The sequence below is a fragment of the Thalassophryne amazonica genome, chromosome 9, assembly GCF_902500255.1.
Source record: "Thalassophryne amazonica chromosome 9, fThaAma1.1, whole genome shotgun sequence".
NCBI lineage: Eukaryota > Metazoa > Chordata > Actinopteri > Batrachoidiformes > Batrachoididae > Thalassophryne > Thalassophryne amazonica.
Genome location: NC_047111.1, coordinates 85,378,465 through 85,401,159, shown reverse-complemented (window position 1 = coordinate 85,401,159; position 22,695 = coordinate 85,378,465). Strand labels below are relative to the sequence as shown.

Sequence of the window (22,695 nt, the reverse complement as noted above, 5' to 3'; positions counted from 1 at the left end):
TTCTAGTGTAATGAAACTTATTCCCCACTGCTGGGTAGTCCATCAGAGTAAATGTAAATGTTATTAAGAAATGATCAGACAGAAGGGAGTTTTCAGGGAATACTGTTAAGTCTTCTATTTCCATACCATAAGTCAGAACAAGATCTAAGATATGATTAAAGTGGTGGGTGGACTCATTTACTTTTTGAGCAAAGCCAATAGAGTCTAATAATAGATTAAATGCAGTGTTGAGGCTGTCATTCTCAGCATCTGTGTGGATGTTAAAATCGCCCACTATAATTATCTTATCTGAGCTAAGCACTAAGTCAGACAAAAGGTCTGAAAATTCACAGAGAAACTCACAGTAACGACCAGGTGGACGATAGATAATAACAAATAAAACTGGTTTTTGGGACTTCCAGTTTGGATGGACAAGACTAAGAGACAAGCTTTCAAATGAATTAAAGCTCTGTCTGGGTTTTGGATTAATTAATAAGCTGGAATGGAAGATTGCTGCTAATCCTCCACCCCGGCCCGTGCTACGAGCATTCTGACAGTTAGTGTGACTCGGGGGTGTTGACTCATTTAAACTAACATATTCATCCTGCTGTAACCAGGTTTCTGTTAGGCAGAATAAATCAATATGTTGATCAATTATTATATCATTTACCAACAGGGACTTAGAAGAGAGAGACCTAATGTTTAATAGACCACATTTAACTGTTTTAGTCTGTGGTGCAGTTGAAGGTGCTATATTATTTTTTCTTTTTGAATTTTTATGCTTAAATAGATTTTTGCTGGTTATTGGTAGTCTGGGAGCAGGCACCGTCTCTACGGGGATGGGGTAATGAGGGGATGGCAGGGGGAGAGAAGCTGCAGAGAGGTGTGTAAGACTACAACTCTGCTTCCTGGTCCCAACCCTGGATAGTCACGGTTTGGAGGATTTAAGAAAATTGGCCAGATTTCTAGAAATGAGAGCTGCTCCATCCAAAGTGGGATGGATGCCGTCTCTCCTAACAAGACCAGGTTTTCCCCAGAAGCTTTGCCAATTATCTATGAAGCCCACCTCATTTTTTGGACACCACTCAGACAGCCAGCAATTCAAGGAGAACATGCGGCTAAACATGTCACTCCCGGTCCGATTGGGGAGGGGCCCAGAGAAAACTACAAAGTCCGACATTGTTTTTGCAAAGTTACACACCGATTTAATGTTAATTTTAGTGACCTCCGATTGGCGTAACCGGGTGTCATTACTGCCGACGTGAATTACAATCTTACCAAATTTACGCTTAGCCTTAGCCAGCAGTTTCAAATTTCCTTCAATGTCGCCTGCTCTGGCCCCCGGAAGACAATTGACTATGGTTGCTGGTGTCGCTAACTTCACATTTCTCAAAACAGAGTCGCCAATAACCAGAGTTTGATCCTCGGCGGGTGTGTCGTCGAGTGGGGAAAAACGGTTAGAGATGTGAACGGGTTGGCGGTGTACACGGGGCTTCTGTTTAGGGCTACGCTTCCTCCTCACAGTCACCCAGTCGGCCTGCTTTCCCGGCTGCTCGGGATCTGCCAGGGGGTAACTAACGGCGGCTAAGCTACCTTGGTCCGCACCGACTACAGGGGCCTTGCTAGCTGTAGAATTTTCCACGGTGCGGAGCCGAGTCTCCAATTCGCCCAGCCTGGCCTCCAAAGCTACGAGTAAGCTACACTTATTACAAGTACCATTACTGCTAAAGGAGGCCGAGGAATAACTAAACATTTCACACCCAGAGCAGAAAAGTGCGGGAGAGACAGGAGAAGCCGCCATGCTAAATCGGCTAAGAGCTAGTAGCTACGCTAAGCTAGCGGATTCCTAAAAACACGCAAAGTGAATAGTGTGTAAATAATTTAGAGGTGATTCAGCAGAAGGAGTGCTTTAGTTAAGGCACGTAAAGATTACACTGGGAAACAAATCGTAATCTAGATAACTAGATCAATCTAACTGCGCAGATTAAACAGCTAACAGATACAGAAAAACACCGCTGTGCTCCGGAACAGGAAGTGATACAATACCGCAGTGAGAGCCAAAAGGGGGACTGTGGGACTGTCTTGGCTGACACACCTCCGCAACATCGCATGGCGATCGGGGACATTGCCTCTGGATTGGCACACCGGGGTGGTGGTTCCTCTGTTTAAGAAGGGGGACCGGAGGGTGTGTTCCAACTGTAGGGGGATCACACTCCTCTGCCTCCCCGGTAAGGTCTATTCCAGGGTACTGGAGAGGAGAATTCGACCGATGGTCGAACCTCGGATCAGTGTGGTTTTCGTCCTGGTCGCGGCACACTGGACCAGCTCTACACACTCCATCGGGTGCTTGAGGGTTCATGGGAGTTCGCCCAACTAGTCCACATGTGTTTTGTGGATCTGGAGAAGGCGTTCAACCGTGTCCCTCGGGGGCACCCTGTAGGGGGTGCTCCGGGAGTACGGGGTCCGGGGTCCTTTGCTAAGGGCTATCCGGTCCCTGTACGACCGCAGCAGGAGCTTGGTTCGCATTGCCGGTAGTAAGCCAAACCTGTTTCCAGTGCGCGTTGGCCTCCGCCAGGGCTGCCCTTTGTCACTGGTTCTGTTCATTATTTTTATGGACAGAATTTCTAGGCGCAGCCAGGGTGTAGAGGGGGTCTGGTTTGGGAACCACAGAATCTCGTCTCTGCTGTTTGCGGACGATGTGGTTCTGTTGGCTTCGTCAAATCAAGACCTTCAGCGTGCACTGGGGCAGTTCGCAGCCGAGTGTGAAGCGTCCGGAATGAAAATCAGCACCTCCAAATCCGAGGCCATGGTTCTCGACTGGAAAAAGGTGCTTTGCCCTGTTCAGGTCGGTGGAGTGTCCTTGCCTCAAGTGGAGGAGTTTAAGTATCTTGGGGTTTTGTTCACAAGTGAGGGACGGATGGAGCGTGAGATCGATAGACGGATCGGTGCAGCATCTGCAGTGATGTGGTCGCTGTATCGGACCGTCGTGGTGAAGAGAGAGAGCTGAGTAGGGGGGCAAAGCTCTCGATCGATCTACGTTCCGATCCTCACCTATGGTCATGAGATTTGGCTCATGACCGAAAGAACGAGATCGCGAGTACAAGAGGCCGAGATGAGTTTCCTCCGCAGGGTGGCTGGGCGCTCCCTTAGAAATAGGGTGAGGAGCTCTGTCACTCGGGAGGACCTCGGAGTCGAGCCGCTTCTCCTCCACGTCGAAAGGAGTCAGTTGAGGTGGCTCGGGCATCTTTTCCGGATGCCCCCTGGACGCCTCGCTGGAGAGGTGTTCCGGGCACGTCCCATTGGGAGGAGGCCCTGGGGAAGACCCAGGACACGCTGGAGGGACTACATCTCTCGGCTGGCTTGGGAACGCCTTGGGGTTCCCCCGGAGAAGCTGGGGGAGGTGTGTGTGGATCGGGAGGTCTGCGCGGCTTTACTTGAGCTGCTGCCCCTGCAACCCAACTCCGGATAAAGCGGAAGAAAATGGATGGATGGATGGATGGAAAAATTTCTGATTACTGTTCTAAAAAAGTTTAGAACAGTTGTAATTAGCTAAATAAATCAATAAATGGTTGTTTAGAAACCTTTCTTCATTTGTAAATTAAAACCACCTGTTATTTCAGATTAGATAATTTCTTGTTTGACATAAGGAACCTTGGACATTTATTTTTAGACAAATAAAATAACATGGAAATTTGTACATTTTTTTTTAATTCTGGTAGATTATTCATATCTCATTTCAACCAGAAAAACAGGCACTGTAAATAAATACAAATGTTTATTATAAATGCAACAGGAGATAATTTAACAATGACTGCAGTGTGATTGTAAAGTAGGATTTCTGTGACATAAACCTCATGATGAAAATTTTTTTTTAGTCATTTCAACTTGTAATTACGTCAAAATACGTACATGATTTTTTAATGTTGTTACCAGGACAGAGTGATTTCTAAAATATGAATTTGAGCACAATAAGGGGAGAGCTTCTACCTGTGCAAATGTCTTTTGACTTTGATTTTGTGGACATTTTAATGATCCATTCATTTATTGTTAAAACATAAAATGAAACAGCTTTTTAAAAAATAATAAAATAGTTGCTGTTTAACTCTCTGGGGTCGATGCCGTCGGAATTGGTTCACCGTCACATGGTTTTCCAAAATCCAATCGTAGGGCAGATTTCTCTCACGTGAAAAGCCAAAGATCGTTTTCAGGAGTGGTGTGTTTGTTACTAGTTGGCCCGTTTGAATAGCCCCCTGGGTGCTCCAATGAGTACATACTATTAGTACACAGTCAGTGCGCCCTACGCCATTACACACAGCGATCAGTGAAAGCAGGAAAGCAGGAGCAGATGGAGAGCCTCTGATGACAATCTCACGTGCTCAAACAAAAGAGTGTGTAACTATCAGGATTGCTCCACTAGTTTGCATGTGAATGTTACTGGATAACTCTGTTGCTTTCTCTGCGTAAAGCACTGTTTACCATATCAATGGACAACAAAACGCACAGACCATTTTGTCCAGTTTCTTCTGCTCTGGACTGGAAAACCTGCACTTTGATTTAATCTGATTTTTATTACTATATTATATTAATAATAATATAGTAATAAAATAATTAATAATTATTGGTTAATATATTGTTCAAAATGTGCATTTGTGTTTATTGTTTGAACCTTTTTGTTCAGTCTTTCATACAAGACCTCAAATTACCTTTATAAAGTGTCAAAACCGTTGTTTATTATAGTTTGCTGTGTGTTTTGAATAAATGTGTGTGGAAAATTATTTTTCACTTTATTTTTTCCTTGCCTATTTTTGATTGTAAACCTTTATTACACTTATAAAACACAACAAAAACATATATATTCTGAAAGCACAGGTTGTCCTGAAAAAAGAGACGTAAAACATGATTGTGGGATTCAGGGAGAGCTCTTAACAGCAATAATAAAACATTTATGCCAGGCGAGTGTACTGTCCAAAAAAATGCCCTCGGACCCCAGAGGGTTAAAGAGCCTTTTATTTAGAACAGGTGATGTTATGCTCGATTCTCGGGACCAGATGAAGGTCTCTTCTGCACCTTTGACCTCTGGTGCTGTTGAAGACACTTTTCTCCTATTTTGAAGAGCAGAGATGTTTTCTTCCAACTGGACTTCATGGTGTTCAGCTCATCAATGGATGTTTTTGAAGCGCATCTGTATTTAGATTGTCTGCACAGCAAATGTTCCTGATTGGGTCAAATAAAAATATTTCTTAAAATATAAAGAAAGACACACACACACACACACACACACACACATATATATATATATATATAACACATATATATATATATATAACACACACACAATGGAAAATATGCCCAAAAAAAGTTATTTAAAGTTGAGCTTTTGTGGTCTCCAAAAAAGGTGTAGCTTTGTTTGGTAAAAAAAAAAAAAAAAAACTGAACCATTTACAAATTAAAGTGTTCACTCAGATCAGCTGTGCTAAAAGGCTAAGGTAACGTTAGCCAGTTATTAAACCTTCACAGCAGTGCAATAAATGTCACATTTTATTTTTGTTATTCTCACAATCGATAAAGGAGCAGAACTAAACTCTGCTGGTCAAACTGGGACTTCGCATATATCCAAAAAGTGATAGATTTCGGACTGAGTGGGTCTGCTCCATCACTCTGACTTCTTCGTTCGGGTCGCCCGCTGTCGCGGTTTGATGAATATCCCACCAAGTCGTCAGTCCTCCCTCGGTCGGCGTCACTTCGAAAAGTAGCTGGGAAAAAAGCTTCTCCCAGCAGGGTGATGGGAGAATCGTTCTGTGTTTTTTTTTTTTTTTTTTTTTTAAAGCTTTTTTGTGGTTCAGGTGACACAAATTCAAGATGGCGATCTCTTTTTTCATGTTGTGGAAACAGCGAGAGTGTAATGTAACAATCTCCGCCCCTTGCCGCTTCCGAAGCGAAGTGTCTGACATCACGATGTGTTGGAAACGCATCTGGCGTTGGAAAGCTTTGACGCATCGGCCTGACGTGTTCAGTGTGAAAGGCCCATTACTCTGCGCAGCAAATGTTGAAATGTTCCTGATGTGGGACAAGTGAAGAGATGTTTCTTAAAATATAAAGAAACATGAAATGAATCTGTGCTATTACTTCTTACTGATTACTAGATAAGATTTTTTTTTTTCACCTAAGTTATATAAAGTTTAGATTGTTTATGTAGTTACGGCAGTAACAACTAAAAAAAAAAAAACTATTGTGCAGATTGATTTGGTAAAAATGAAAACGAGTCAAACAATTTACAAATGTAAAATGTTTACTCAGCTCGAATTAGTGATTGATTGATTCTACAGCTAAAGGCTAAGCTAATATTTATCTATAAAACTTCAGTGGTACACTAACGTCACATTTTATTTTCAGATTCCTCATTCACCTCAGACAAATTTGCAGAAGTTCCGGTGCTCGGGTGTGAGTTTTGTTCATCCTCTATACAAACGTGCCGTAGCAGCAGAGAGGATTTTAAAGTATGCAGATGACACAGTTATTGTAAGCCGGCTGAAAAACAATGATAGGAGTCATGGCCCAGTTGTTACTGATTTCCTTGACTGGTGCAGTAAGTCTTTTCTTGAGATGAACATTTCTAACACAAAAGACATGATTATTGACTTTCGTAAAGACAGTTCTCCCATTCTAGAGGGAACAGTTTTGAAAGGTCAGACAGTGGAGTATGTCAGCACATATAAATATCTTGGAACTGTCATTGATGACAAACTGAACTTTGAGGCAAACTGTGACCCTGTGTACAAAAGGGACGCCAGCACCTCTGTTGTCTGAGAAAACTGTCCAGTTTTAATATTGACAGAACCATGCTGACCTTGTTTTATTGTGCTTTTATAGAATCAGTTTTATCCTTCTGTCTTGTTTCATGGTTTGGAAGCGTGTCCCTCAAAAACAAAAATTGTTTAAACCAAATTGTGAAATGGTCGAGCAAGCTGATTGGAGAGTCTCAGCGTCAGCTAGAATCCCTGTATTCTAAACAGGTACAGAGGATAGCTGGTTTGATTCTGAGAGACGACTCCCACCCTCTTCATGGTGAGTTTCAGCTGCTCCGTTCAGGTCAGAAGCTTAGGGTACCAGCTTGTAAAACCAAACGCTACAAAAACAGTTTTGTACCAGCAGCCATCAGTGCTGTTAACAAGTAACAGAAACTTAAATATAACTTAGTTTTTATTTTTTGTGTAGTTTCTTTTATCTTGTTTTTATGAACAGCACATTTTTATTTATTTAGTTTTTATCCTTTGGCTTGGTATGACATGTTTTTAGACTTTTTATCCATTGATGTTTTCACTCATCTTGCTTTTATTTTATCTTGGGGCCATCCTTGTTCTTTTACCTTTTTAGCAGTGTCGTCACTTTGTCTTGTTCTGTGTTTCGCTGTGTGTTTACCAAACGAGATGACTCACTCACTGTAAACCAGTTTTACCCAAGGGTAAAATAATAAATTGAATCTTGAATCAAACTGTGTGTGTGTGTGTGTATATATATATATATATATATATATATATATATATATATATATATATATATATATAATCAACAAAAATATAAACGCAACACTTTTGGTTTAACTCAACGATCTAAAACTTTTTCCACATACACAATATCACCATTTCCCTCAAATACTGTCAACCAGTCTAAATCTGTGATAGTGAGCACTTCTCCTTTGCTGAGATAATCCATCCCACCTCACAGGTGTGCCATACCAAGATGCTGATTAGACACCATGATTAGTGCACAGGTGTGCCTTAGACTGTCCACAATAAAAGGCTACTCTGAAAGGTGCAGTTTTGTTTTATTGGGGGGGGGATACCAGTCAGTATCTGGTGTGACCACCATTTGCCTCATGCAGTGCAACACATCTCCTTCGCATCATCCGTGAAGAGAATACCTCTCCAACGTGCCAAACGGCAGCGAATGTGAGCATTTGCCCACTCAAATTGGTTACGACGAACTGGAGTCAGGTCGAGACCCCGATGAGGACAACGAGCATGCAGATGAGCTTCCCTGAGACGGTTTCTGACAGTTTGTGCAGAAATTCTTTGGTTATGCAAACCGATTGTTTCAGCAGCTGTCCGAGTGGCTGGTCTCAGACGATCTTGGAGGTGAACATGCTGGATGTGGAGGTCCTGGGCTGGTGTGGTTACACGTGGTCTGCGGTTGTGAGGCTGGTTGGATGTACTGCCAAATTCTCTGAAACGCCTTTGGAGACGGCTTATGTTAGAGAAATGAACATTCAATACACGAGCAACAGTTCTGGTTGACATTCCTGCTGTCAGCATGCCAATTGCACGCTCCTTCAAATCTTGCGACATCTGTGGCATTGTGCTGTGTGATAAAACTGCACCTTTCAGAGTGGCCTTTTATTGTGGACAGTCTAAGGCACACCTGTGCACTAATCATGGTGTCTAATCAGCATCTTGATATGGCACACCTGTGAGGTGGGATGGATTATCTCAGCAAAGGAGAAGTGCTCACTATCACAGATTTAGACTGGTTTGTGAACAATATTTGAGAGAAATGGTGATATTGTGTATGTGGAAAAAGTTTTAGATCTTTGAGTTCATCTCATACAAAATGGGAGCAAAACCAAAAGTGTTGCGTTTATATTTTTGAGTGTGTGTATGTATATATATATGTATATATATATATATATATATATATATACATAAATAATATAAAACTGTGTGTCCTCGATCACAATGGCTGCTGTCTCTCTCTGTGACTGGCTATGTGGGTTTCTGGCCTGGCTGGCCACTTCAGCTCTGCCCAGCCGCTTCAGCTGTGCCTGGCCTCACACCAAACCGTTGCTGAAAAAGCTCGTCCCAGCAGGGTGATGTCTCACTACTTCCTCTAATTTTTTGCTCCTAGTTTTGTGGTTATGATTAGCACACTGTTTTGCTTTTTCCTGTCCTGATGGCGATTGTCAGCAAAGCCATCTAGTGACGTAGAAATCTCCGTTTCTTCTGCGCATCCAGACATGTTGTTGCTGCGTCCACTTTTGCAAAAAAACAACAAAAAAAAAAAACAATGCAAGTGGATGCAACAAATTGATCGCGCTGTGAGCTGTGTGTGAAAAGCCCTTATGTCTGGTCATGTGCAGTGGCTTTGATTAAAAGCAGCACCATGTGGTTTTCACGGCTAAAGCCCCAGTCACACAGCACTAATGAAGGACACCGAAGCCAAAACGAAACAAGAAATCTGAACTTACATTGACTGTCAGAGACGTTGTTTAACCAATCTCCAGCTTCGTTCCTATAGGTGATGCTTTGTCAGAATTTTACAACTTTAAAACTTGAAAAATGTGAACGAATCCTGACAATAACTTCAATTCATCCGTAATCTGTTGTACTTTGTCTTGATGGTTCCTCATCGATGGCGTAGCATCAGCGAAGTTGGTCTGTCATCCAACTTTATCCAACCTCAGAAGTCTGATGTCTTGCATGAACATTGACGATATCTGAACGGATCAATAACTAAAGATCCGACGAGCTGAACGTGACTCGTCCATGTGTGGGATGAAAAGCAGCGTTGTCATACAGAAACAGTAGCGGCTATCAACTACCGGAACTACTTATGCACGTTCACATGCCGTCTGTGGCTGGAGAGGCTGTGCGCACACACAAACAGGTGTTCGCCACAGATGGCTGTGCACGCGTTGGCATACGAATGTGCGTGTGCGCACACATTGTTTTTGTGAACACAGACATGTTGTCACAACTCTTGCACCTGCAGATGTTGTGGAGAGTGCACGTTGGCTGCAGAAATGACCACAGGCTGGCGCTCGCCCTGTTATCCGCTGTCAAGTAACGTCATCATGAATGTTTTGTCCTGTTTTTTGTTTAAAGCATCAAAGTCACCGTTCACTTCATTTTTCTTTGTTAGTTTCGGTTTAGTTTCATTCTTTTATGTGCTCTGGACTCGCAGGCTTTTTGGTGATGGGAGAAGTGCCGGCTCATTCATCCACTTTTTCTCGACGATTTCTGACTTTGGGACTTTTTGCTTTTGTTCAGCGATTGCTGTGTGACTGGGTCATAAAATAAGTCAGCTAAGCAGAGTTTGCTTTAACAGAAATATTTGATTAGGTCTTCAATTTTTTTTTTGTTTTTTTTTTTAATTAATATTATGCTTTAAGGCAAAGAAAGTAGCTTCTACAATTTATTTTTATTTCAAGACCTGAAACTTGTTCATCACAAAGTTGCCATATACAGGGTAATTATTAAACCTGTGGGTGCAAATTGTAGTGCTCACTGCCTGTAAAATATTGCCTGAAATGTAAATAAGTTAGTTGAAGTGTGAATTAACATGTAAAAAAAAAAAAATGCAGATTTGCATTTTACATGTAAAATACTGTGGACATCAAATTTTGTCAGCACAACGAATGGAATAGACTATAATATTATGAATATGAGAAACAGTGGCCAGCTTGGATTGTTGCAGCCACCTATAATTTCTCTATGGCATGGTCCTTTATGAATTAGTATCCAGAAGTAATGTTATGTAATGTTGAATTGGCACAGGTTTTACGCTGGATTCCCTTCCTGACGCAACTCCACATTACATGGAGAAATGTAGCAGGGGTGGGATTTGAACCCGGAACCTTCTGCACTGAAACCAAGTGCGTTAACCACTTGGCCACCACCCCTGCACGTAATTGTAATTGCTGCATTAATCATGAACTTTATTTTCAGTAAAAGGCTCTGTGTACTCTTAGATACTAGTGTTTACTTTTTAGGAAGCCACCTGCAGACATGGAAATGCCATCTATAAAGTGATGTCTATTGGAATACAGACTATTCAAATACTATATATGTGATTTCTGACAAGTCAGTCAATGGCACAGTTATAGTTAGGAGACAGTGTTTGGGGAAAGCCTTCCCTGTAGCAGCCAGCTTGATGCCGTTGAGGGAAATATTTGTCAGATTTTCTGCTACTGTTAATTTCCTAGCAAAATAATTTTATGTATGAAGAAAGTCAGTCCCTGTCTTGTGGAATATTGTATCTTTACATAGTCATATCGAAGCTTGGTGATTTAGAGACAACACATCTGTTTTTATTTTCAGCAAAATGACTATTCTTTCAATCATTCATGAAATTACTCTTTTCTTACCTCCAGTTGTGTTTTTTTTTTTTTTTTTTTTTTGCAGTCATTGTTGTAAATGAGTGTGACAATGAGCTGGTTCTCCTAAGCATAGCTGTACCCTTCCCCTCCTATTACTGTGTTCCTTTCATCCCACACTCTGTACTGGACGTGGGTGAATCTGTGTCTCACCACCCACTCTAATTTTGCCTCGTTCTTATCCACACTACTATTGTCTTGCTCTCTGATTTACATCATGCTTCCCAAACATTTGTTATTGTTCATCACTGACTTTAACATGTAAACATTGTATTTCTGTTATATCAGTTTTAATGTGTGGCCATTTTCCATAACTCCACATGGAGAAATGTGGCAGGGGTGGGGTTTGAACTGGGAACCTTCCACACTAAAAGTGCACTAATCACTTGGCCACCACCCCTGCATCAAGTACATGTATACGAGGTCTCTTAGATAATAAACCGACCCTTTTATTTTTTTTTTTAACTATATGGATTTGAATGACATGCGATGACACCAATCATGCTTGAACCCTCGTGCGCATGCGTGAGTTTTTTCACGCGTGTCGGTGACGTCATTTCCCTGTGGGCAGGCCTTGAGTGAGATGTGGTCCCGCCCTCTCGGCTGAATTCCTTTGTTTCACACGCTGCTCGAGACGGCGCACGTTGCTTTATCAAAAATTTTTCTGGACCTGTGAGGAATATCCGAGTGGACACTATTCGAGAAATTAAGCTGGTTTTCTGTGAAAAGTTTAACGGCTGATGAGAGATTATGGGGTGTTTCTGTCGGTGTAAGGACTTCCCACGGAGCGGGACGTCCTGCAGCGCTTCCAGGTGCTGTCGTCGGCCTGTTTCGAGCTGAATACATCCTAATTTAAGGCTTAATTCACCCAGGACATCGTGAGAGAACAGAGAAGATTCAGAAGAGGCCGGCATGAGGAATTTATGTAGACATTCCACTGTTTAAGGACATTTTTTTAATGAAAGACGTACGCGCAAATTCGCCGAGTCGTTTCCGTGACGACTCGGCAAATCTGTGTGCGCCGCGACAGGAAAAACACCTCCGTGTTGAAAACCATTTGTAGAATTCAGGCGGCTTTTAATGGCTTTCAACAAGTGAGTAACTGAGACATTGTTTAACAGCTTGGGCATGTTCCAACTTGCCCGTTAAGATTTCCAACGGAGGTGTTTTTCCTGCCGCGACCCCCCGCGGTCGGGTCCAGCCCGACATGCGACTCTGCCCGCACGTTCTTTCATTACAAAATGACCGTTAACAATGGAATGTCCGAATAAACTCATGCCGACTTCTTCTGAAAGTTCTCTGTTCTCTGACGACTTACTGCGTCAACAGAGCCTGAAATGTGGAAGTTTTCAACTTGAAACGGCGAGACGCTGCCGCCTCGAAGCGCAGATCGCCGTCAGGCGCCGTGGACCGTCCTTAAAGCGACACTACCAGACCAAAATCTCTCATCAGTCGTTAAAATTTTTACCGAAAACCAGCTGAATTTATTGAATGGTGTCCACTCAGTTGTGCCTTACAGTTTTGAAAAAATTTTGATCAAACAAAGCAACAGTCTCTGAGCCATTCCTAAACAATGAAAAAAATCGACGAGCGGGTGGACGACTCCTCACTCAAAGACTGCCCACAGGCGAATGACGTAACCGACAGGCGTGAAAAAACTCTCGCATGCCCACGAGGGTTCAAGCATGTCTGATGTAATCACACTTGATTCAAATCCATATGGTTTTTGAAAAAAATAAGGTCGGATACTTTTCTAATAGACCTCGTATGTGCCATTTTTATTATATATTCCTTCTGTTAAAGAGGAAGTTTTCCTTTTTGTTGAGACTAGACAAGCCATCATCTAAAAATGATGAAAGCAGAATAGGTCATGCTATATATTATTCTAAACCCAAAGCAGCAGTCTCACCACCCACACATCATCTTAAAGCTATATTGAAACATGAAAGTGGGACTGCTTGTCATGTTTTCCCCTGTCTCTTGGGAGATGGGGGTTGCATAATTAAGTCAAAGCAGCCTGCTTGCTATTAGTGTCAGTGAGATGTGTTTGGTCCATGGGAACTAAAAATGAACACAGCATAAAGGGGTAGAAGACCTGTCCTAATCAGTGTCTGTCTTTATTTCTGTTAAAGTATAAATTGATATCTTTAGTTTGTTTGTTCATCTATTTACTCATTCTGTAGGTAGGTGGTTATAGCAGGGATGATGGATACAGATTTGCATAGGAACATGGATTTCCACAAAAAAAAAAAAAAATGGCTTCAGTATACACAGTAGAATCCAGTGTATTTGCTGTTGGTGGAATTTGTGATTTTGGTGACACTGTGGCCTTAATATATATTTGTATATTTTTTATATACATATATGGGAATTGAAACTGGGGAAGCACAGTGGATTACTGGAGAGCACTCTTGCTTTACAGCAAGAATGTCATGGGATTGATTCCCACCTGTGGCCTTTCTGTGTGGTGGTTGCATGTTTTCCCCATGTTTGCGTGGGTTCCCTCCGGGTCTTCCGGCTTCCTCCCACATCCAATAAAAATATCAGATGAAGAAATAATACATCCATTCCTGCATCGAAAGTCTGCAGCACATTCCAAAAAAAGTTGGGGTAGGTGCAATTTTGTGCTAGTAATGAGATAAAAAAAAAAAAAAGTTGTCAATATTTGATTGTAATCATGATTTGGTTTAAAAGCAGTTTCCATGAAAGTCTGAGTCTTTGAGGAGCAAAGATGGGCAAAGGATCTCCAGTTTGTCAAAAAAAAAAGTGAAAAATTATTGAAATGTATAGCAACAATGTTCCTTAAAGAAAGACTGGGAGGGATTTACATATTTCTTCCTCTACAGTGTGTAATGTCATTAAATGATTCAGGGAATCTGGCAAAATTTCAGTGTGTAAAAGGCAAGAAGAGTACAAGCCTAAGCCGAACATCCATAATCTCCAATCACTCAGACGGCACTGTATCAAGAACAATCATTAATCGACAGCTGATAAAACCACATGGTCAAGGTAGTACATTGGGGAAACCTTTGTCAAGCACTACAATATGGAGTTACGTTCACCGAGCCCAGCACCCAAAACGCAGGTGCAGTGCTCTGTTAAGTGGCTTCAAGAGTGCACAGGGAAAAGACACTGGACACTTCAACCCCTGATGTTTGTTTTTCGGAAATTCTGTCCATGCTTGGACCCAGGCGTTCACTGAGCCTGCACCAAGCTGTCTCTAGCGGAGCAGGAGGCTGTTTTTAATTTCATGTGAATGTGTAGCTGCATTCCCTCCACTCACTGCATCGACATTAACAGTTTTCACTTTTGAAACAAGTCACTGAGATGAATGTGGTTCACATGCATGCTGAACCATGGGGAGTGGTCTGTGCGGACTGTAGATTATGATCTATTACACCACTATTGACTGTAGCACATAGATGGTTACTTTTGAGCAGTGAAGATGAACTGGTTGTCTGCCTGGGTGGTTTCAAACCAGGACATGGGGTGGTTCCGTAGTGTGGTTTATGTAACAATGCATGGCATCTGTGCATCCTCCCAGACTTGACCTGACCTTTGCATGAACGTAACTGAAGCCAGATTGCAATAGTTAACCTATAAGTGCAGTCGCTAAAGAAAACATAAGTGTAAGAACATGAAATATGATTTTAGCTTAGATTTGGCTTTGAAGTGTGGTTGTGGAGGTAGCTTAAAAAAAGAGCAAAACTGTCACCCATATTTACTTTGAAAAGCAAATGTGCTGTACCTGGAATTCAGTACTTCTAGTTTTGTTGCCACTTTTTTTATAAATGCACTTTTTATTTTCAGTTGGGTTTTACATATAGCGTAGCTAACAAATAACATTAGTTCACTTTTACTTTGACATTTAGTTAACTCATAGCAGTAGACACCAAAGCAGAAAATGTAACTGTTATATATCTGACAAATCTTCTTGTGCTTCCTTCAGGATCCAGCAGGAATCTTTGAGCTGGTTGAGGTGGTCGGAAATGGGACCTATGGGCAGGTGTATAAGGTGAGCAAGGATGTGGAGTGCCTGCAAATATTCACTGTAAATTATGAATTGTTTACATCACAAACTGACACAGCTTTAAAGTAGTGTAAACTTGTTTTCTAGTTTGTGCATATTATAACTCATCCTGGGTTACATAAAAGTACAGGTGAGGCACTATTTCCAGCATTTTATATGCAAATTAACAAAGCAGGATTTAGACTGTGTCAAAAAAGCTTAAACATTTATTTCCTCTGTAATACCTGTGTGAGGAGTTTGTGCAAAGCACTGGTCAGTTATAGACCATGAATAAGTTTGGGCATTAAGCCAGCTTCTGCAAAGTGCTGCCAAAATGTTTTTATTACAGTGCAAGGAGGTGTTCATTTCATCTGGAAATATTCACAGCGCTTTGCTTTTTCCACATTTTGTTATGTTACAGCCTTATTCCAAAGTGGAGTAAATTCACTTTTTTCCCCATCAGCATTCTACTTACAACACCCCATAATTACAATTTGAAAAAAGTTTTTTTTTTTTTTATTTTAATTTTTTGCAAATTTATGAAAAATAAAAAAATACTTTGTTGATGTACCTTTGCACACAGGCAGTTGTTTCTTTTCTGCATTCTGCTGTACACAGGTGCTTTTAGTTTGACAAACAGACGGTGGCGGAAGACATTAAAAGCATTATACATTTCACTCATGGTGCCAACATGACACTTAAGTCACTCATGGTAACAGCAACGTAACACTTAACTGACTAAACCAATTGAACTACAAAACAATAAATCAATAACACTAACAACACTGTTAAACTAGTGTGAACTACAACAACATAGATAAACTAAGAGCTCATATGTACATACGTAAGTACTGACACCCTTTGATCAATACTTTATTGATGCACCTTTGGCAGCAATTACACTCTCAAGTCTTCTTGAATATGATGCCACAAGCTTGGTGCACCAATGTTTGGGCAGTTTTGCCCATTCCTCTTTGCAGCACCTCTCAAGGTCCATCAGGTTGGATAGAGAGCGGCGTGCACAGCCATTTTCAGATCTTTCCAGAGATGTTCAATTGGATTCAGGTCTGGGCTCTGGCTGGGCCATTCATGGACATACACAGAATTGTCCTGAAGCCACTCCTTTCATATCTTGGCTGTGTGCTTAGGATCATTGTTCTGCTGAAAGATGAACAGTCGCCCCAATCTGAGGTCAAGAGCGCTCTGGGGCAGGGTTTCATCCAGGATCTCTCTGTAAATTGCTGCATTCATCTTTCCCTCAATTCTGACTAGCCTCTCAGTTCTGCCGCTGAAAAACATCCCCACAGCATGATGCTGCCACCACCATGTCTGAGAGTCCTTCAGGGTTTTTTTGGCAAACTCCAGGTGGGCTGCCATGTGCCTTTTACTAAGGAGTGGTTTCTCTCTTGCTGCTCTACCATACAGGCCTGATTGGTAGATTGCTTCAGAGATGGTTGTCCTTCTGGAAATTTCTCTTCTCTCCACAGAGGAATGCTGGAGCTCTGACAGTGTGAACATTTGAGTTCTTGGTCACCTTCCTGACTAAGGCCTTTCTCTCCCAGTTGTTCAGTTTAGAAGGGTGGCCAGCTCCAGGAAGAGTCCTGGTGGATCTGAACTTCTTCCATTTACAGATGATGGAGGTCACTGTGCTCATTGGGACCTTCAAAGCAACAGAAATGTTTCTGTATCCTTCCCCAGATTTGTACCTTGAGACAATCCTGTCTTGAAGGTCTACAGACAATTCCTTTGACTTAATGCTTGGTTTGTGCTCTGACATGGACTGTCAACTGTGGGACTTTATATGTAGACAGGTGTGTGTCTTTGTGTGTCTTTCCAAATCATATCCAATCAACTGAATTGACTTCATGTGGACTCCAGTTAAGCTGTAGAAACATCTCGAGGATGATCAGTGGAAACAGGATTAGGGATGGGTATCGGAACCGGTTCTTTTCGGATATCGTTAAGAAATGATTCGATCCATCGACATCAATAGACTTTTTGCTTAACAATTCCCTTATCGGTCCTTCGGAGCGGCCATTCTTTTTGGGGGTGTTTGTCAGGAAAATGATCATTTCTCTCCATTGATTTACAGACCCTGCAGCGGGTCTGTAATCAACCGTTTCTACAGCGTGGCTTTGCTTTGAACCTTGAATCAATGAAGCAGTGCTTCGTTGGTTCTTTGTTTTAACCCTAAAGAGCATATGTCTGTGAGTAACATTTACCTTTTTATGTTAAACCAACCTGTTATGGTCTTCTGAAATAGTTGATAGATGTATTTTATAACTTAAAAATGGGACCGATGCCAACACGTTAGCATGTCTATGGCATTTTCAATGTTAAAGTTAGCATTAAGCTGTTCACATCTCAGCACATTTGTGTGCATTTGTTTTCTGTATAATAATTGACTCAGCGTTTGTCTTAGAAGAGTGAAATGTATTACAAATTGTAATTTTTTAAATTTATATATTAATAATAATAGTAATAATAGCAGCAACAACAACAATAGCAATAATAACTAATAATGCTACAATACATTTTTAGAGAAAGACAAAGAACCCGATAAAACAAAACACAACAGAAAAGATAAAACCAACTAACAATGAACATAAATAAATATAGAAATAAATGTATATAAATAAAATAATAATAAATAAAACATTTTATATTTTCAGTTTAATTTCTTCATTGATTTCCTCCAGAACTATCTGCCAAGCTAGAAAACTGCTGCGTCCTAGTAAGAGCAGAATACTGCTGCAATGAATTTGAATGAGGAAAGTAGGGTTTTTTCCTCACCAAAATGGATGCTGCACTCACTGCAGTTTATTGTCTGGAATAGCCTCACATTGCACTTCAGAGCTTCTAGAATTCAAAAAATTTCATGCAGGTAGTGTTGGGGTGTCATTTTGGGTTTCAGCTTTTTTCTTTTTTTTTTTTTCTTTTTTTAACCACTTTTATCCCTGAATATGTCAATCTTGAGTCACTTTTGTGAGGATTAAAGTCCTCTTTTGTTGCGAGAAAGAAATGAGAATCGTCCTCCGTTTTGTTCACATAGCTCCAAACGCTGTGTGGCTTTCTGCCAAGTCAAGTTAGAACGATAGAGTCCAGTCAGAATTAATAACTTCAAAGCAAAACACCGTTTAAATGACACCGCTTTCCAAATCAATCAATCAATCAATCAATTTTTTTATATAGCGCCAAATCACAACAAACAGTTGCCCCAAGGCGCTTTATATTGTAAGGCAAGGCCATACAATAATTATGTAAAACCCCAACGGTCAAAACGACCCCCTGCGAGCAAGCACTTGGCTACAGTGGGAAGGAAAAACTCCCTTTTAACAGGAAGAAACCTCCAGCAGAACCAGGCTCAGGGAGGGGCAGTCTTCTGCTGGGACTGGTTGGGGCTGAGGGAGAGAACCAGGAAAAAGACATGCTGTGGAGGGGAGCAGAGATCGATCACTAATGATTAAATGCAGAGTGGTGCATACAGAGCAAAAAGAGAAAGAAACAGTGCATCATGGGAACCCCCCAGCAGTCTACGTCTATAGCAGCATAACTAAGGGATGGTTCAGGGTCACCTGATCCAGCCCTAACTATAAGCTTTAGCAAAAAGGAAAGTTTTAAGCCTAATCTTAAAAGTAGAGAGGGTGTCTGTCTCCCTGATCTGAATTGGGAGCTGGTTCCACAGGAGAGGAGCCTGAAAGCTGAAGGCTCTGCCTCCCATTCTACTCTTACAAACCCTAGGAACTACAAGTAAGCCTGCAGTCTGAGAGCGAAGCGCTCTATTGGGGTGATATGGTAAATGTAATACAAACTGCAATCAATCAAAACTTTTTTTCCTCCCAAAATGAAACGTCCTGCGCTGACGCACAGCAGCCGGCTGAGCTCAGCTCAGAGGTATGGAGTGACATTCATGCCAAAATGTCTGAATGAAAATGCTTTTGACAAAAACTACAGATTTAATTTCTTTTTATTTATGTCCAGAGATCAAGGATCCAGTGACCAATTTAAAATGTTGACATAGAAAACCTGTAAAGCCTACTTTTAGTACACAGAAAATTCACAAGAGGTGTCGATAAGGGAATCAATAAGGAATCGGATCGATAAGAGCAATCAATAATGGCATCAATAGCAATACCCATCCCTAAACAGGATGCACCTGAGCTTAATGGTAAAGGCTGTGAATACTTATGGACACGTAATTGCTCAGTTTGTTTGGTTGTTGTTGTTTTTTTTAAGAAATATGCAAAAATCTCAAACTTTTCTCACATCGCTATTATGAGGTATTGTGTGCAGAATTTTGAGGAAAAAATATGAATTTAATCCATTTTGGAATAAGGTTGTAACATTAAAAAATTGGAGGAGGTGCAGTGCTGTGAATACTTTCTGGATGCACTGTATGTCAAGTTAAAATTTAAGAAACATTCACTACGCTTTCCTATAGGTGGCATGGTTTAGTTTGTGCAGGTCTAATTGTTTAGAAATGTTCTAATATTTTTTATATATACATTAATTATTTTCCCACAGTTTGCTGTTTTTTGTGGTATTAACAATAATGTGATTAATAAATGATCTGATAATTTTGTAAAGCCCCTGTCATACATAGCAAGAATGTGCAGGAACCATGGCTGGCACAGCAAATATTGCCATAATCCGACGCAGTCGAGAGGAAAAGATGTTGTCAGCCATGTCAGAACAAATCCAGATTACCTCGTCCACACCTGCACGATGGCATCCAAAGCGCATGTAGACAACAAGTACATGACAGACTGCTGTCAGACTGCCATAAACTGCGCTGAAGACTGCCCGATGTCTGGATGGCGAACACGGGACTGGAGTGGGAGGGAGCCCCATGTTTCTCAAGTGTGTGTGTGCAGCATTCACTCTGCACACAGGTGTGGGGCTACAATTATCACTCAGCTATGTGTGTGTATGTATGTCTATATATATAATATACACACACACATAATGCTGCATGAGCCACTAAGAGCACACGCGTGCCACTGGACAGCTTCGCTGAAAGTTTGCTGGCATTGGGCCATGCTGTCCCTTGCATCAGACGGAGCCTTTCCAGTGAACTTTAATTTCTTTTTTCTTCTTTGCTCACTTCAGCAGCACAACGCAACTCTGGACACCACGATGGTTGGATTATCACGTGGGATTAACTTTTTTATTTTGGGTGAGAGGATTTTAACCACAGGCTGCGGTCTGGCTCCATGTCCACGCTGTGAAACACTCCTGGACCGCTGTTACAGTGATATTCGTGTTTATTAATGCTGTCATGGCCTGGCACAATAGTTCCATGTCATATCTCCTACAAAGTTAGAAGGTGATCATATATTACAACCCCTGGCAAAAATTATGGAATCACCGGCCCCAGAGGATGTTCATTCAGTTGTTTAATTTTGTAGAAAAAAAAAAAAGCAGATCACAGACATGACACAAAACTAAAGTAATTCCAAATGGCAACTTTTTGGCTTTAAGAAACACTATAAGAAATCAGGAAAAAAAAATTGTGGCAGTCAGTAACGGTTACTTTTTAGACCAAGCAGAGGGAAAAAAATATGGAATCACTAAATTCTGAGGAAAAAATTATGGAATCATGAAAAACAAAAGAACGCTCCAACACATCACTAGTATTTTGTTGCACCACCTGTGGCTTTTATAACAGCTTGTAGTCTCTGAGGCATGGACTTAATGAGTGACAAACAGTACTCTTCATCAATCTGGCTCCAACTTTCTCTGATTGCTGTTGCCAGATCAGCTTTGCAAGTTGGAGCCTTGTCATGGACCATTTTCTTCAACTTCCACCAAAGATTTTCAATTGGATTAAGATCCGGCATATTTGCAGGCCATGACATTGACCCTATGTGTCTTTTTGCACGGAACGTTTTCACAGTTTTGCTCTATGGCAAGATGCATTATCATCTTGAAAAATGATTTCATCATCCCCAAACATCCTTTCAGTTGATGGGATAAGAAAAGTGTCCAAAATATCAAAGTAAACTTGTGCATTTATTGATGATGTAATGAGAGCCATCGCCCCAGTGCCTTTACCTGACATGCAGCCCCATATCATCGACTGTGGAAATTTACATGTTCTCTTCAGGCAGTCATCTTTACAAATCTCATTGGAACGGCACCAAGCAAAAGTTCCAGCATCATCACCTTGCCCAATGCAGATTCGAGATTCATCACTGAATATGACTTTCATCCAGTCATCCACAGTCCACGATTGCTTTTCCTTAGCCCATTGTAACCTTGGTTTTTTTTCTGTTTAGGTGTTAATGATGGCTTTCGTTTAGCTTTTCTGTATGTAAATCCCATTTCCTTTAGGCGGTTTCTTACAGTTCGGTTACAGACATTGACTCCAGTTTCCTCCCATTCGTTCCTCATTTGTTTGGTTGTGCATTTTCGATTTTTGAGACATATTGCTTTAAGTTTTCTGTCTTGACGCTTTGATGTCTTCCTTGGACTACCAGTATGTTTGCCTTTAACAACCTTCCCATGTTGTTTGTATTTGGTCCAGAGTTTAGACACAGCTGACTGTGAACAACCAACATCTTTTGCAACATTGCGTGATGATTTACCCTCTTTTAAGAGTTTGATAATCCTCTCCTTTGTTTCAATTGACATCTCTCGTGTTGGAGCCATGATTCATGTCAGTCCACTTGGTGCAACAGTTCTCCAAGTTGTGATCACTCCTTTTTAGATGCAGACTAACAAGCAGATCTGATTTGATGCAGGTGTTAGTTTTGGGGATGAACATTTACAGGGTGATTCCATAATTTATTCCTCAGAATTGAGTGAGTCCATATTTTTTTCCCTCTGCTTGGTCTAAAAAAGTAACCGTTACTGACTGCCACAATTTTTTTTTCCTGATTTCTTATAGTGTTTCTTAAAGCCAGAAAGTTGCCATTTGAAATTACTTTAGTTTTGTGTCATGTCTGTGATCTGCTTTTTTTTTTCTACAAAATTAAACAACTGAATGAACATCCTCCTAGGCCGGTGATTCCATAATTATTGCCAGGGGTTGTACAAGGTGAGATCATTCATCTCCAAGCCTGACCCGTGCAATGACACGTTACTGTGCACCACGGAGAGGGACAGCTGCCCGTGTTATGTATCGTTATAATGGAGACAACATTCACATTATTTACGTCACCCATGGGAAGGAAGGAACAAATGTTTGTACTGCAAGGTCTGTTGTGGATGTAACAGCTTGTTCAGATTTGCGGCGGTGTGCGCACAGTAGTGCGCCCTTTTGGTTTGATAGCCACTGTTCACATTCACTGTACATAATTATTATCTTGATGAAGCGTGCCACATACATTTCAACAGTTCCTTTGTGTTCTGGGGGTTGGACATTATTATACGTGGCACATGCAGGTCATACCGGTAGGCTTTGCCATGCCAGATCCATCTCAAGGTTGCCTCATATGTTCTCAAATTGTTTCCGATCCTGTTTTTCCACCATCAGAATGTGTAAATTGTGGTCAAATGGTCCTCAGATTGCACATGGATCGCCATCGGATAGGTGTCCCATCTCAGCTGCGGCTGG

At 41.3% G+C, this 22,695-nt stretch overlaps 1 protein-coding gene across 7 annotated transcripts in view; it reads left to right on the top strand.

The window, feature by feature from the left end:
* Positions 1-22,695, top strand: part of mink1 (misshapen-like kinase 1) — a 102,486-nt gene that overhangs the window by 9,240 nt on the left and 70,551 nt on the right. For all 7 annotated transcript variants that reach the window (XM_034178626.1, XM_034178625.1, XM_034178627.1 and 4 more), the window contains exon 2: positions 15,078-15,143. In XM_034178626.1, the coding sequence (XP_034034517.1) occupies positions 15,078-15,143 (66 nt within the window). The remainder of the gene's footprint in view (positions 1-15,077; positions 15,144-22,695) is intronic.